Source organism: Mobula hypostoma, chromosome 10, assembly GCF_963921235.1.
Source record: "Mobula hypostoma chromosome 10, sMobHyp1.1, whole genome shotgun sequence".
Taxonomy (NCBI): domain Eukaryota; kingdom Metazoa; phylum Chordata; class Chondrichthyes; order Myliobatiformes; family Myliobatidae; genus Mobula; species Mobula hypostoma.
In genome coordinates, this window is record NC_086106.1 from 41,013,577 (window position 1) to 41,027,910 (window position 14,334).

Genomic DNA, 14,334 nt, shown 5'->3' on the forward strand with positions numbered 1-14,334 from the left:
GTCGACAATATTAACTAGGCCACAGGGTTACAATATTAACTAGCCCACAGGGCCCAAGGGTTAATCCATCAAAGGAATGCCTTACCCGTGTGCTGTGCTGAATTCCAATGGTGAACAGGCTGTCATTGCAGACAGTACACATTCTTTCCATGTCATCTACAGCACCACACTTGCGTTAATATGTAAGATATGATGCTATCCTGCAATATGAACGTTCAAAGTATAAATAGGAATTGGCCAATTGACTCTGGAACCTGTTCTGTCGTTTAATGTAGATCTGGCAGCAGCCCTGCCTGACCCACTGAATGTTTCTAGTACTTCCCCTTTGTATTTCCAGCATCTGCAGTTTCTTTCATTTTCATGGGTCCTAATTCGCTCCTTTCTGTTTCCCCTCCTTTCTGAGGAACTGATTCACTGCTTCTGTTTCATCATATCTTCCCTGAATCTCGGGAAATTTGGAAAATCAGAACCAATGCATTAAACATCCCAATGGCCTCTTCTTCGGGATAGAGACCATCAGGTCCCAGCTTGATGAATACATTGGTGCTGCTTCCTGCACCCATGCTGAGCTCGTCAATTTCATCAACTTTACTCCTAACTTCCACCCAGCCCTCAAATTCACTTGGTCTATGTCGGACACTTCTCTCCCCTTTCTCGATCTCTCGGTCTCCATCTCTGGAGACAGACTGTCCACTGACATCTTTTATAAGCCCACTGACTCTCATAACTACCTCGACTATACCTCTTCCCACCCCACCACATGCAAAAATGCCATTCTCTATTCCCAGTTCCTCCATCTCTGCTGCATCTGCTCCCAGGATGAGACTTTCCGTTCCAGGACATCTCAAATGTTCTCTTTCTTTAAGGATCGTGGTTTCCCTTCTGCTGTCATCAATGATGCCCTCACTCGCATCTCCTCCATTTCCCACACTTCGGCCCTCACCCCATCCTCCCGCCACCACAACAGGGACAGAGTTCCCCTTGTCCTCACCTACCACCCCACCAGCCTCCGGATCCAGCACATTATCCTCCGCAACTTCCGCCACCTTCAACAGGACCCCACCACTAAGCACATCTTTCCCTCTCTACTCCTCTCCGCTTTCCACAGGGATTGGTCCCTCTGCGACTCCCTGGTCCACACGTCCCTCCCCACGGATCTCCCACCCAGCACTTATCCCTGTAAGCGCAAGTGCTACTCTTGCCACCATTCAGGGCCCCAAACAGTCCTTCCAAGTGAGGCAACACTTCACTTGTGAGTCTGTGGGGGTCATCTATCGCATCCGGTGCTCCCGGTGCGGCCTCCTCTACATTGGTGAAACCCGACGCAGACTGGGGGACCACTTCGTCGAGCACCTCCACTTCGTCCGCCACAACGGACAGGATCTCCCAGTAGCCACCCACTTCAACTCTGCTTCCCATTCCCATTCAGATATGTCCATACATGGCCTCCTCTGCTGCCATGATGAGGCTAAACTCAGGTTGGAGGAGCAACACCTCATATACCGTCTGTGTAGTCTCCAGCCCCTTGGTATGAACATAGAATTCTCCAGCTTCTGGTAATTCCCTCCCCCTCCCTTCCCCTAGTCCTATGTCACTCTGCCCCTTCCCCCAGCTGCCTATCACCTTCCTCATGGTTCTGCCTCCTTCTATTATCCATTGTGTTTTCCCCTATTCCTTCTTCACCTTTCCTGCCTATCACCTTTCCTGCCTCCCCTCCCCCACCCCTTTATCTTTCCCCTTACTGGTTTTTCACCTGGAACCTACCAGCCTTCTCCTTCCCACCCTCCCCCCACCTTCTTTATAGGGTCTCCGCCCTTCCCTCTACAGTCCTGACAAAGGGTTCCGGCCTGAAACGTCAACTGATCTTTTCCACGGATGCTGCCCGACCTGCTGAGTTCCTCCAGCGTGTTGTGGGTGTTGCTCCAACCACTACCACTTAACCAGTGACTAACTTTCCTGAGAGAATTCCTCCTTCTCTTCCAACTCCAAAATTGCTTCATTTCTCAGTCTTTTCTGTTGTAAAGACTTTGAAATTACCAGTAGGCTAGACAAGGGAGATGCAGTGGATGTTGTATATTTGGATTTTCAGAAGGCCTTTGACAAGGTGCCACACATGAGGCTACTTAACAAGATAAGAGCCCATGGAATTACAGGAAAGTTACATACATGGATAGAGCATTGGCTGATTGGCAGGAAACAGAGAGTGGGAATAAAGGGATCCTATTCTGGTTGGCTGCCGGTTACCAGTGGTGTTCCACAGGGATCAGTGTTGGGGCCACTTCTTTTTACATTGTACATCAACGATTTGGATTATGGAATAGATGGCTTTGTGGCTAAGTTTGCTGACGATACGAAGACAGGTGGAGGGGGCGGTAGTGCTGAGGAAATGGAGAGTCTGCAGAGAGACTTGGATAGAGTGGAAGAATGGGCAAATAAGTGGCAAATGAAGTACAATGTTGGAAAGTGTATGGTTATGCACTTTGGCAGAAGAAATAAACGGGCAAAAATGGGGAAAGAATTCAAAGTTCTGAGACGAAATGGGACTTGGGAGTCCTTGTACTGGATACCCTTAAGGTTAACCTCCAGGTTGAGTAGGTAGTGAAGAAGGCGAATGCAGAGTTGGCATTCATTTCTAGAGGAATAGAGTATAGGAGCAGGGATGTGATGTTGAGGCTCTATAAGGCACTGGTGAGACCTCACTTGGAGTACTGTGTGCAGTCTTGGTCTCCTTATTTAAGAAAGGATGTGCTGATGTTGGAGAGGGTACAGAGAAGATTCACTAGAATGATTCCGGGAATGAGAGGGTTAACATATGAGGAACGTTTGTCTGCTCTTCGACTGTATTCCTTGGAGTTTAGAAGAATGAGGGGAGACCTCATAGAAACATTTTGAATGTTGAAAGGCATGGACAGAGTGGATGTGGCAAAGTTGTTTCCCATGATGGGGGAGTCTAGTACGAGAGGGCATGACTTAAGGATTGAAGGGCGCCTATTCAGAACAGAAATGCGAAGAAATTTTTTTAGTCAGAGGGTGGTAAATCTATGGAATTTGTTGCCACAGGCAGCAGTGGAGGCCAAGTCTTTGGGTGTATTTAAGGCAGAGATTGATGGGTATCTGAGCAGCCAGGACATCAAAGGTTATGGTGAGAAGGCGGGGGAGTGGGACTAAATGGGAGAATGGATCAGCTCATGATAAAATGACGGAGCAGACTCGATGGGCCGAATGGCCTACTTCTGCTCCTTTGTCTTATGGTCTAAAGACGGATGTAAAATACCTGTTTGCCACATGTACCGAGTCCTTATTTTGTAATAACTATTTCCCCAGACTCTGGGACTAATATTTATATTGCTAACATTTTCTGTATTAATGGAAACTTTTACCATTCGTTCTTTACATTTCTAACTAGATTTATCTTGCAATCCAATTCTTGTTCCTTTACTATCTTTAAAGTAATACTCAGCACTTTTTTAATACTCAGTGGCTGCTTTATTAGGTACACCAGCTCATTAATGTAAATATCTATTTAGCCAATCATGTGGCAGCAACTCAATGCATAAAAACATACAGTCAAAGTCAAGAGGTTCAGTTGCTGTTCCAGAATGGGGTAGAAATGTAATGTAAGAAACTTTGACTGCGGAATGATTGTTGGTGCCAGACAGGGTGGTTTGGGTATCAGACACTACTGATCTCTTAGGATTTTCATGCACAACTGTCTCTAGACTTTACAGATTAAATTCTAGAGACAGTTGTGAAACAAAAGCCGTGCACTGAGCAGCAGCTCTGTGGGTGAAAGGGCCTTGTAATGAGAGAGGTCAGAGGAGAATGGCCAGACTGGTTCAAACTGACAAGAAGGCGACAAGTCATTGTAAATTGTCCTGTGATTAGGAAGAAATCGGGGGATTTGAATCGGGACTACAGAGCGTCGTGGGAGCTGAATTCTGAAGGATACTGCGGGCAGCGGAGTGAATGGGAGCAGAGTGTAGGGCTTTGGCGGTAAACAGGAAGAGGCAAGAGCGAAGCGCCAACTCTTTTTTTTATCTCCACACCCCCGCCCCCCTTCGCGAATCGGCCCGGACAGACAGGAACAGCAGGGCTCTCACAGCTAACAGTACGAGCTAACGGTTTAAAAAGTTCATCTGTTTGGCGAGGTAAGTGGGTGAGTAGACTTATTTTTCCTGTTTCATTCCTGTAGAATTAGGTAGCATGCCTGCAGGGTTAGTGCTTTGTTCAGGGTGTCAGATGTGGGAATCCTGGGAGACCTCCAGCCTCCCTGATGGCCACATCTGCGCCAGGCGCACCGAGTTGCAACTCCTCAGAGACCATGTTAGGGATCTGGAGCTGCAGCTCGATGACCTACTGCTTATTAGGGAAAGTGAAGAGGTGATAGACAGGAGCTACAGGGAGGTAGTCATCCCTAGGCTACAGGGGTCAGAAAACTGGGTCACTGTCAAGAGAGGGAAGGGAAATGCCCGGATAGTGGAGAGCACACCTGTGGCTGTCCCCCTCAGCAACAAATATCTTGTTTTGGATGCTGTTGAGGGGGATGACCTGACAGGGGACGCCCACGGTGACCGGGTCTCTGGCACTGAGCCTGGCGCTGTTGTGCAGGAGAGAGGAGGGAGAAGAGAAATGCGGTAGTCGTGGGGGATTCCATAGTCAGGGGAACAGACAGGAGATTCTGTGAGCCTGATAGAGATATCTGCATGGTGTGTTGCCTCCCAGGTGCCAGGGTACGGGATGTCTCGGATCGGGTTCTGAATATTCTAAAGGGGGAGGGTGAGCAGCCAGTTGTCTTGGTACATGTTGGTACCAATGACATAGATAGGACAAAGGAGGAGGTCCTGAAGAGAGATTTCCAGGAGTTAGGAAGGAAGCTGAGAAGCAGGACCTCCAGGGTAGTAATCTCGGGATTGCTACCTGTGCCACGTGCTAGCGAGGGCAAGAATAGTCGGATCAGGCAGATGAATGCGTGGCTGAGAGACTGGTGTAGGGGGCAGGGCTTCAGATTCTTGGATAATTGGGATCTCTTCTGGGGGAAGTATGACCTGTTCAAAAAGGACAGGTTACACCTGAACCCGAAGGGGACCAATATCCTGGCGGGAAAGTTTAATAGAACTGTTACGGAGGGTTTAAACTAATTTAGCAGGGGGATGGGAACCAGAATGATAGAGCGGAGGAAGGGGAAAACAGAAATAAATCTAAGATAGTGAGCAGTAAAGATGTCAGGAAAGACAGGGAGATAATGGGGCAAATTTGTAGCCATTGGGATGAGTTGCAGTGCAATAAAGTTGCAGTGAAATCAAAGCGAAAAGTATCAAATACTGGTCTTAAGGTGTTGTACTTAAATGCACGCAGCATAAGGAATAAGGCGGATGATCTTGTTGTACAGCTACAGATTGGCAGGTATGAAATTGTGACTATCACTGAGACTAAAGGATGCATGTCTCTGGGAGCTGAACGTCCAAGGATACACGGTGTATCGGAAGGATAGGAAGGTAGGCAGAGGGGGAGGTGTGGCTTTATTGGTAAGAAATGATATTAAATCATTAGAAAGAGGTGATATAGGATCGGACGGTGCAGAATCTTTATGGGTTGAGCTAAGAAATAGCAGGGGTAAAAGGACCCTGATGGCAGTTATTTATAGGCCTCCAAACAGCTGCAGGGATGTGGACTACAAATTACAACTGGAAATAGAAAAGGCTTGTCAGAAGAGCAGTACTATGATAATTGTGGGGGATTTTAACATGCGAGTAGATTGGGAAAATCAGGTCAGTACTGGATCTCAAGAGAGAGAATTTGTAGAATGTCTGCAAGATGGCTTTTTAGAACAGCTTGTTGTTGAGCCCACTAGGGGATTGACTGTACTGGATTGGGTATTGTGTAATGAACGGAGGTGATTAGAGAGATTGAGGTGAAGGAACCTTTAGGAGACAGTGATCATAACATGATTGAGTTCACTGTGAAATTAGAAAAAGAGAAGCCGAAATCTGATGTGTCGGTATTTTAGTGGAGTAAAGGAAATTACAATGGCATGAGAGATGAACTGGCCAAAGTTGACTGGAAAGGGACACTGGCGGGAAAGACATCAGAGCAGCAGTGGCTGGAGTTTATGCGAGAAATGAGGAAGGTGCAAGACAGGTATATTCCAAAGAAGAAGAAATTTTTGAGTGGAAAAAGGATGCAACTGTGGTTGACAAGAGAAGTCAAAGCCAAAGTTAAAGCAAAAGAGAGGGCATACAAGGAAGCAAAAATTAGTGGGAAGACAGAGGATTGGGAAGCTTTTAAAACCTTACAAAAGGAAACCAAGAAGGTCGTTAAGAGAGAAAAGATTAACTATGAAAGGAAGCTAGCAAATAATATCAAAGAGGATACTAAAAGCTTTTTCAAGTATATAAAGAGTAAAAGACAGGTGAGAGTAGATATAGGACCCACAGAAAATGATGCTGGAGAAATTGTAATGGGAGATAAGGAGATGGCAGAGGAACTGAATGAGTATTTTGCATCAGTCTTCACTGAGGAAGACATCAGCAGTATACCGGACACTCAAGGGTGGCAGGGAAGAGAAGTGTGCGCAGTCACAATTACGACAGAGAAAGTACTCAGGAAGCTGAATAGTCTAAAGGTAGATAAATCTCCTGGACCAGATGGAATGCACCCTCGTGTTCTGAAGGAAGTAACTGGGAGATTGCGGAGGCATTAGTGATGATCTTTCAAAAGTCGATAGATTCTGGCATGGTTCTGGAGGACTGGAAGATTGCAAATGTCACTCCACTATTTAAGAAGGGAGCAAGGAAGCAAAAAGGAAATTATAGACCTGTTAGTTTAACATCGGTGGTTGGGAAGTTGTTGGAGTCCATTGTCAAGGATGAGGTTACAGAGTACCTGGAGGCATATGACAAGATAGGCAGAACTCAGCATGGATTCCTTAAAGGAAAATCCTATCTGACAAACCTATTACAATTTTTTGAGGAAATTACCAGTAGGCTAGACAAGGGAGATGCAGTGGATGTTGTATATTTGGATTTTCAGAAGGCCTTTGACAAGGTGCCACACATGAGGCTACTTAACAAGATAAGAGCCCATGGAATTACGGGAAAATTACATACGTGGATAGACCGTTGGCTGATTGGCAGGAATCAGAGAGTGGGAATAAAGGGATCCTATTCTGGTTGGCTGCCGGTTACCAGTGGTGTTGCACAGGGGTCAGTGTTGGGGCCGCTTCTTTCTACTTTGTACATCAACGATTTGGATTATGGAATAGATGGCTTTGTGGCTAAGTTTGCTGATGATACGAAGATAGGTGGAGGGGCCGGTAGTGCTGAGGAAACGGAGAGTCTGCAGAGAGACTTGGATAGATTGGAAGAATGGGCAGAGAAGTGGCAAATGAAATACAATGTTGGAAAGTGTATGGTTATGCACTTTGGCAGAAAAAATAAATGGGCAGACTATTATTTAAATAGGGAAAGAATTCAAAGTTCTGAGATGCAACGGGACTTGGGAGTTCTCGTACAGGATACCCTTAAAGTTAATCACCAGGTTGAGTCAGTAGTGAAGAAGGCGAATGCAATGTTGGCATTCATTTCTAGAGGAATAGAGTATAGGAGCAGGGATGTGATGTTGAGGCTCTATAAGGCGGTGGTGAGACTTCACGGAGTACTGTGGACAGTTTTGGTCTCCTTATTTAAGAAAGGATGTGCTGACGTTGGAGAGGGTACAGAGAAGATTCACTAGAATGATTCCGGGAATGAGAGGGTTAATATATGAGGAACATTTGTCTGCTCTTGGACTGTATTCCTTGGAGTTTAGAAGAATTAGGGGAGACCTCATAGAAACATTTCGAATGTTGAAAGGCATGGACAGAGTGGATGTGGCAAAGTTGTTTCCCATGATGGGGGAGTCTAGTACGAGAGGGCATGACTTAAGGATTGAAGGGCGCCTATTCAGAACAGAAATGCGAAGCAATTTTTTTAGTCAGAGGGTGGTGAATCTATGGAATTTGTTGCCACGGGCTGCAGTGGAGGCCAAGTCATTGGGTGTTTTTAAGGCAGAGATTGATAGGTATCTGAGTAGCCAGGGCATCAAAGGTTATGGTGAGAAAGCGGGGGAGTGGGACTAAATAGGAGAATGGATCAGCTCATGATAAAATGGCTGAGCAGACTCAATGGGCCGAATGGCTGACTTCTGCTCCTTTGTCTTATGGTCTTATGATTGCTAGGCAGCGTGGCTCAAAGGGCCAGAAGGGCCTATTTACGCTGCATCTCAATAAAATAACAAACAAATGAATAAATAAATGGACAATAAACAAACAAATGAATAAATAAGTGGATAATAAACAAGCAAACAAACTATCAATCTCTTCTTTAGATATGCCCAATGACTTGGCATCCATGGCAACTTCACCACCATCTGGCTAAGTAAATTCCTTTTCTAAATGGACATCCTTCCAATCTGGTCCTAGGCTCTCCCACTATTGGAAACATGCTCTCCATGCCCACTTTATCTAAGACTTTCAATATCTGGCAGGTTTCAATGAGACCCCGCTATCAGGTTTCTGCTGATCTTGTATACCATTTTCCTTTTTCTTTTCAATATCCTTCTGGAGTTACTAATATTACAGAGAAGTATGAAGTAAGGGGGCAACCATGAAGCAGGCTGATACTTTTTCAACATCTTTGTACCTGTTGGATCGGTTCTGCAACAGCTTCTTCAGTTCTTCTCGGTCACTTCTTTGCTGCAATTGCCCTTTGGCAAGAACTTGGTACAATCTTTTGGCAGGTAATAATGATTGGTTGGAAAATTCTGGTGGAGGCGGAGGTGGAGGTGGAGGCGGAGGAAGTTGTGACCCTTGTGAATCAGACGATATCACAGGGTTGTCCTCCCGTTGCTGCGACATTCGTGTTACAGGATGTTGTGTTCACTGGGAGATGCTGTCAGTTAATCTGTGCTTCAGTTTCTGAATTGGACAGGCTACACATTCCCTGGAATGTAGATCTTTTCTCTTCTCAACTTTCCTCAACAATCAAAGCAGTGGGAATCCACAATCTACAAGGGGGGGAAATGTGTAAATTTCGAAGTTCAAAGTTTAAAGTAAAATTTTTATTGGAGTACATACATATCACCACAGACAACCCTGAGATTCTTTGTTCTGTGGGCAAACTATAGAACAGTAACTGTAAACTGTAAACATCAGGAACTGTTAACTGTAAACAAATTACGCATATCCAGACATAAATAATTAGCAACAAATAATGAGCATGAGATAACAATATATCAGATTCCTTAAATGAGTGCAGCTATCGCCTTTAGTTCAAGAGCCTGATGGTTGAGGGGTAGTAACAGTTCTTGAACCTGGTGATGCAAGTCCTGGAGCTCCTGTTCCTTTGACCTGATGGTAGCAGCAAGAAAAGAGCATGGCCTTGGTGCAGAGAATGCTTGATAATGGATGCTGCTTTACTATGGCAATATTTCATGTAGATGTGCTCAATGGTCAGGAGAGTTTTACCAGTGATGTACTGGTCTTGGTGTTCCCATACCAAGGTGCACTGCAGCCAGTCAGCAGACTTTCCACTACACATCTATAGAAGTTTGCCAAGGTTTCTATGACATGTCGAACCTCCAAAGACTCCTGAGGAAGTAGAGGCACTGTTGTGCTTTCTTCACAATAATATTTATATGACGGGTCCAGGACAGAACCTCTGTGATAGTGACATTCAGGAATTTAAAGTTACTGACCCTCTCCACCTCTGATCCTCCAATGATTACTGGCTCATAGACCTCTGGTTCCCCTCTCCTGAAGACTACAATTAGTTCCCTGGTCTTATTGACATTGAGTAAGAGGTTGTTATTATGACACCACTCAGCCAAGATTTCAAACTTCCTCTGGTATGTTGATTCATCGTCCCCTTTGCTACAGGCCACAAGAGTGGTGTCATCAGCAAACTTGTACATGGTGTTGGAGCTGTGCTTAGCCACACAGTCATCAGGGTAATGAGTAGAGCGGGGGTGGGGTGGGGGGGGTCAGTACACATCCCTGTAGTGTTTCTGTACTGATGGAGATTGTTCGGGGGGGGGTGGTGGTGGTCAGTACACATCCCTGTGGTGTTTCTGTACTGATGGAGATTGTTCAGAGGGGGGGTCAGTACACATCCCTGTGGTGTTCCTGTACTGATGGAGATTGTTTGGGGGGGAGGGGGTCAGTACACATCCCTGTGATATTCCTGTACTGATGGAGATTGTTTGGGGGGGGGGTCAGTACACATTCCTGTGATGTTTCTGTACTGATGGAGATTGTTTGGGGGGGGGTCAGTACACATCCCTGTGGTGTTGCTGTACTGATGGCAAGGAGATGTTGTTGCCAACTTTGAATTTTAGCTCTCAGATTTCCTTTAAATGAATCCCTGTCACTTTGAACCTAAACACTCTCGTTGTTCTCTCCCCTAAACTTGTGAAATATATTGACTAGTCTATTTCTATCTCCTCAGCCCCGACCGTTCTTTTAACCCTGTCTATCCAGTCTCTTTATAATTTTTGGTGAACGCAGCAGGCCAAGCAGCATCTATAGGAAGAGGCGCAGTCGACGTTTCAGGCCGAGACCCTTCGTCAGGACTAACTGAAGGAAGAGTGAGTAAGGGATTTGAAAGCTGGAGGGGGAGGGGGAGATGCAAAATGATAGGAGAAGACAGGAGGGGGAGGGATAGAGCCGAGAGCTGGACAGGTGATAGGCAAAAGGGGATACGAGAGGATCATGGGACAGTAGGCCTAGGGAGAAAGACGGGGGGGGGATGACCCAGAGGATGGGCAAGAGGTATATTCAGAGGGACAGAGGGAGAAAAAGGAGAGTGAGAGAAAGAATGTGTGCATAAAAAGGAGTAACAGCTGGGGTACGAGGGGGAGGTGGGGCCTAGCGGAAGTGAGAGAAGTCAATGTTCATGCCATCAGGTTGGAGGCTACCCAGACGGAATATAAGGTGTTGTTCCTCCAACCTGAGTGTGGCTTCATCTTTACAGTAGAGGAGGCCGTGGATAGACATGTCAGAATGGGAATGGGATGTGGAATTAAAATCTGTGGCCACTGGGAGATCCTGCTTTCTCTGGCGGACAGAGCGTAAATGTTCAGCAAAGCGGTCTCCCAGTCTGCGTCGGGTCTCACCAATATATAAAAGGCCATATCGGGAGCACCGGACGCAGTATATCACCCCAGTCGACTCACAGGTGAAGTGATGCCTCACCTGGAAGGACTGTTTGGGGCCCTGAATGGTGGTAAGGGAGGAAGTGTAAGGGCATGTGTAGCACTTGTTCCGCTTACACGGATAAGTGCCAGGAGGGAGATCAGTGGGGAAGGATGGGGGGGACGAATGGACAAGGAAGTTGTGTAGGGAGCGATCCCTGCGGAATGCAGAGAGAGGGGGGGAGGGAAAGATGTGCTTAGTGGTGGGATCCCGTTGGAGGTGGCGGAAGTTACGGAGAATAATATGTTGGACCCGGAGGCTGGTGGGGTGGTAGGTGAGGACCAGGGGAACCCTATTCCTAGTGGGGTGGTGGGAGGATGGAGTGAGAGCAGATGTACGTGAAATGGAGGAGATGCGTTTAAGAGCAGAGTTGATAGTGGAGGAAGGGAAGCCCCTTTCTTTAAAAAATGAAGACATCTCCCTCGTCCTAGAATGAAAAGCCTCATCCTGAGAGCAGATGCGGCGGAGACGGAGGAATTGAGAGAAGGGGATGGCGTTTTTGCAAGAGACAGGGTGAGAAGAGGAATAGTCCAGATAGCTGTGAGAGTCAGTAGGCTTATAGTAGATATCAGTGGATAAGCTGTCTCCAGAGACAGAGACAGAAAGATCTAGAAAGGGGAGGGAGGTGTCGGAAATAGACCAGGTAAACTTGAGGGCAGGGTGAAAGTTGGAGGCAAAGTTAATAAAGTCAACGAGTTCTGCATGCGTGCAGGAAGCAGCGCCAATGCAGTCGTCGATATAGCGAAGGAAAAGTGGGGGACAGATACCAGAATAGGCACGGAACATAGATTGTTCCACAAACCCAACAAAAAGGCAGGCATAGCTAGGACCCATACGGGTGCCCATAGCTACACCTTTAGTTTGGAGGAAATGGGAGGAGCAAAAGGAGAAATTATTAAGAGTAAGGACTAATTCCGCTAGATGGAGCAGAGTGGTGGTAGAGGGGAACTGATTAGGTCTGGAATCCAAAAAGAAGCGTAGAGCTTTGAGACCTTCCTGATGGGGGATGGAAGTATATAAGGACTGGACATCCATGGTGAAAATAAAGCGGTGGGGGCCAGGGAACTTAAAATCATCGAAAAGTTTAAGAGCGTGAGAAGTGTCACGAACATAGGTTGGAAGGGATTGAACAAGGGGTGATAAAACAGTGTCGAGGTATGCAGAAACGAGTTCGGTGGGGCAGGAGCAAGCTGAGACAATAGGTCGGCCAGGACAGGCAGGTTTGTGGATCTTGGGTAGGAGGTAGAAACGGGAAGTGCGGGGTGTGGGAACTATAAGGTTGGTAGCAGTGGATGGGAGATCCCCTGAGCGGATAAAGTCGTTGATAGTGTGGGAGACAATGGCCTGGTGCTCCTTGGTGGGGTCACGATCGAGGGGTAAATAAGAGGAGGTATCCGCGAGTTGTCGCTGTGCCTCGGCAAGGTAGAGGTCAGACACCCCCAGCCTCCCCCCTCCCCCCTCTGATCCCAGCTCTCATCCGTGCCGGGTCTTTACCATCCCCTCCGACCTTCAACTGTCGGAGGCAGAGCGCTCTGTTCTCAGTAAGGGCCTCACGTTTGTCCCCCTTCGCCCACACCTCAGCGAATTCCGTGTTCGCCACGATGCGGAACTTTTCTTCCGCCGTCTCCGTCTCCGAGCCTACTTCTTCGGCAAGGACTCTTCCACCCCCACCGATGACCCCTTCTCCCGTCTTCAACCCTCCTCTTCTTCATGGACACCCCGCTCTGGTCTTCTGCCTGCTCTGGATCTCTTTATTGCCAACTGCCGACGGGACATCAACCGTCTCGACTTCACCGCACCTTGTTCCCATTCCAACCTCACTCCTTCGGAACGCTCTGCTCTCCACTCCCTCCGCACTAATCCTAACCTTATTATTAAACCCGCTGATAAGGGGGGTGCTGTTGTAGTCTGGCGTACTGACCTCTACCTTGCCGAGGCACAGCGACAACTCGCGGATACCTCCTCTTATTTACCCCTCGATCGTGACCCCACCAAGGAGCACCAGGCCATTGTCTCCCACACTATCAACGACTTTATCCGCTCAGGGGATCTCCCATCCACTGCTACCAACCTTATAGTTCCCACACCCCGCACTTCCCGTTTCTACCTCCTACCCAAGATCCACAAACCTGCCTGTCCTGGCCGACCTATTGTCTCAGCTTGCTCCTGCCCCACCGAACTCGTTTCTGCATACCTCGACACTGTTTTATCACCCCTTGTTCAATCCCTTCCGACCTATGTTCGTGACACTTCTCACGCTCTTAAACTTTTCGATGATTTTAAGTTCCCTGGCCCCCACCGCATATTTTCACCATGGATGTCCAGTCCTTATATACTTCCATCCCCCATCAGGAAGGTCTCAAAGCTCTACGCTTCTTTTTGGATTCCAGACCTAATCAGTTCCCCTCTACCACCACTCTGCTCCGTCTAGCGGAATTAGTCCTTACTCTTAATAATTTCTCCTTTTGCTCCTCCCATTTCCTCCAAACTAAAGGTGTAGCTATGGGCACCCGTATGGGTCCTAGCTATGCCTGCCTTTTTGTTGGGTTTGTGGAACAATCTATGTTCCGTGCCTATTCTGGTATCTGTCCCCCACTTTTCCTTCGCTATATCGACGACTGCATTGGCGCTGCTTCCTGCACGCATGCAGAACTCGTTGACTTTATTAACTTTGCCTCCAACTTTCACCCTGCCCTCAAGTTTACCTGGTCTATTTCCGACACCTCCCTCCCCTTTCTAGATCTTTCTGTCTCTGTCTCTGGAGACAGCTTATCCACTGATATCTACTATAAGCCTACTGACTCTCACAGCTATCTGGAGTATTCCTCTTCTCACCCTGTCTCTTGCAAAACGGCCATCCCCTTCTCGCAATTCCTCCGTCTCCGCCGCATCTGCTCTCAGGATGAGGCTTTTCATTCTAGGACGAGGGAGATGTCTTCATTTTTTAAAGAAAGGGGCTTCCCTTCCTCCACTATCAACTCTGCTCTTAAACGCATCTCCTCCATTTCACGTACATCTGCTCTCACTCCATCCTCCCACCACCCCACTAGGAATAGGGTTCCCCTGGTCCTCACCTACCACCCCACCAGCCTCCGGGTCCAACATAT

General features: G+C 47.3%; 1 protein-coding gene across 6 annotated transcripts in view; it reads right to left on the reverse strand.

Moving 5' to 3' along the window:
* actmap (actin maturation protease) overlaps positions 1-14,334 on the reverse strand; it is a 124,693-nt gene that overhangs the window by 108,530 nt on the left and 1,829 nt on the right. For all 6 annotated transcript variants that reach the window (XM_063060390.1, XM_063060388.1, XM_063060386.1 and 3 more), the window contains one exon: positions 8,679-9,042. In XM_063060390.1, coding sequence (XP_062916460.1) covers positions 8,679-8,893 — 215 coding nt within the window. In that variant the 5' untranslated portion in view covers positions 8,894-9,042. The remainder of the gene's footprint in view (positions 1-8,678; positions 9,043-14,334) is intronic.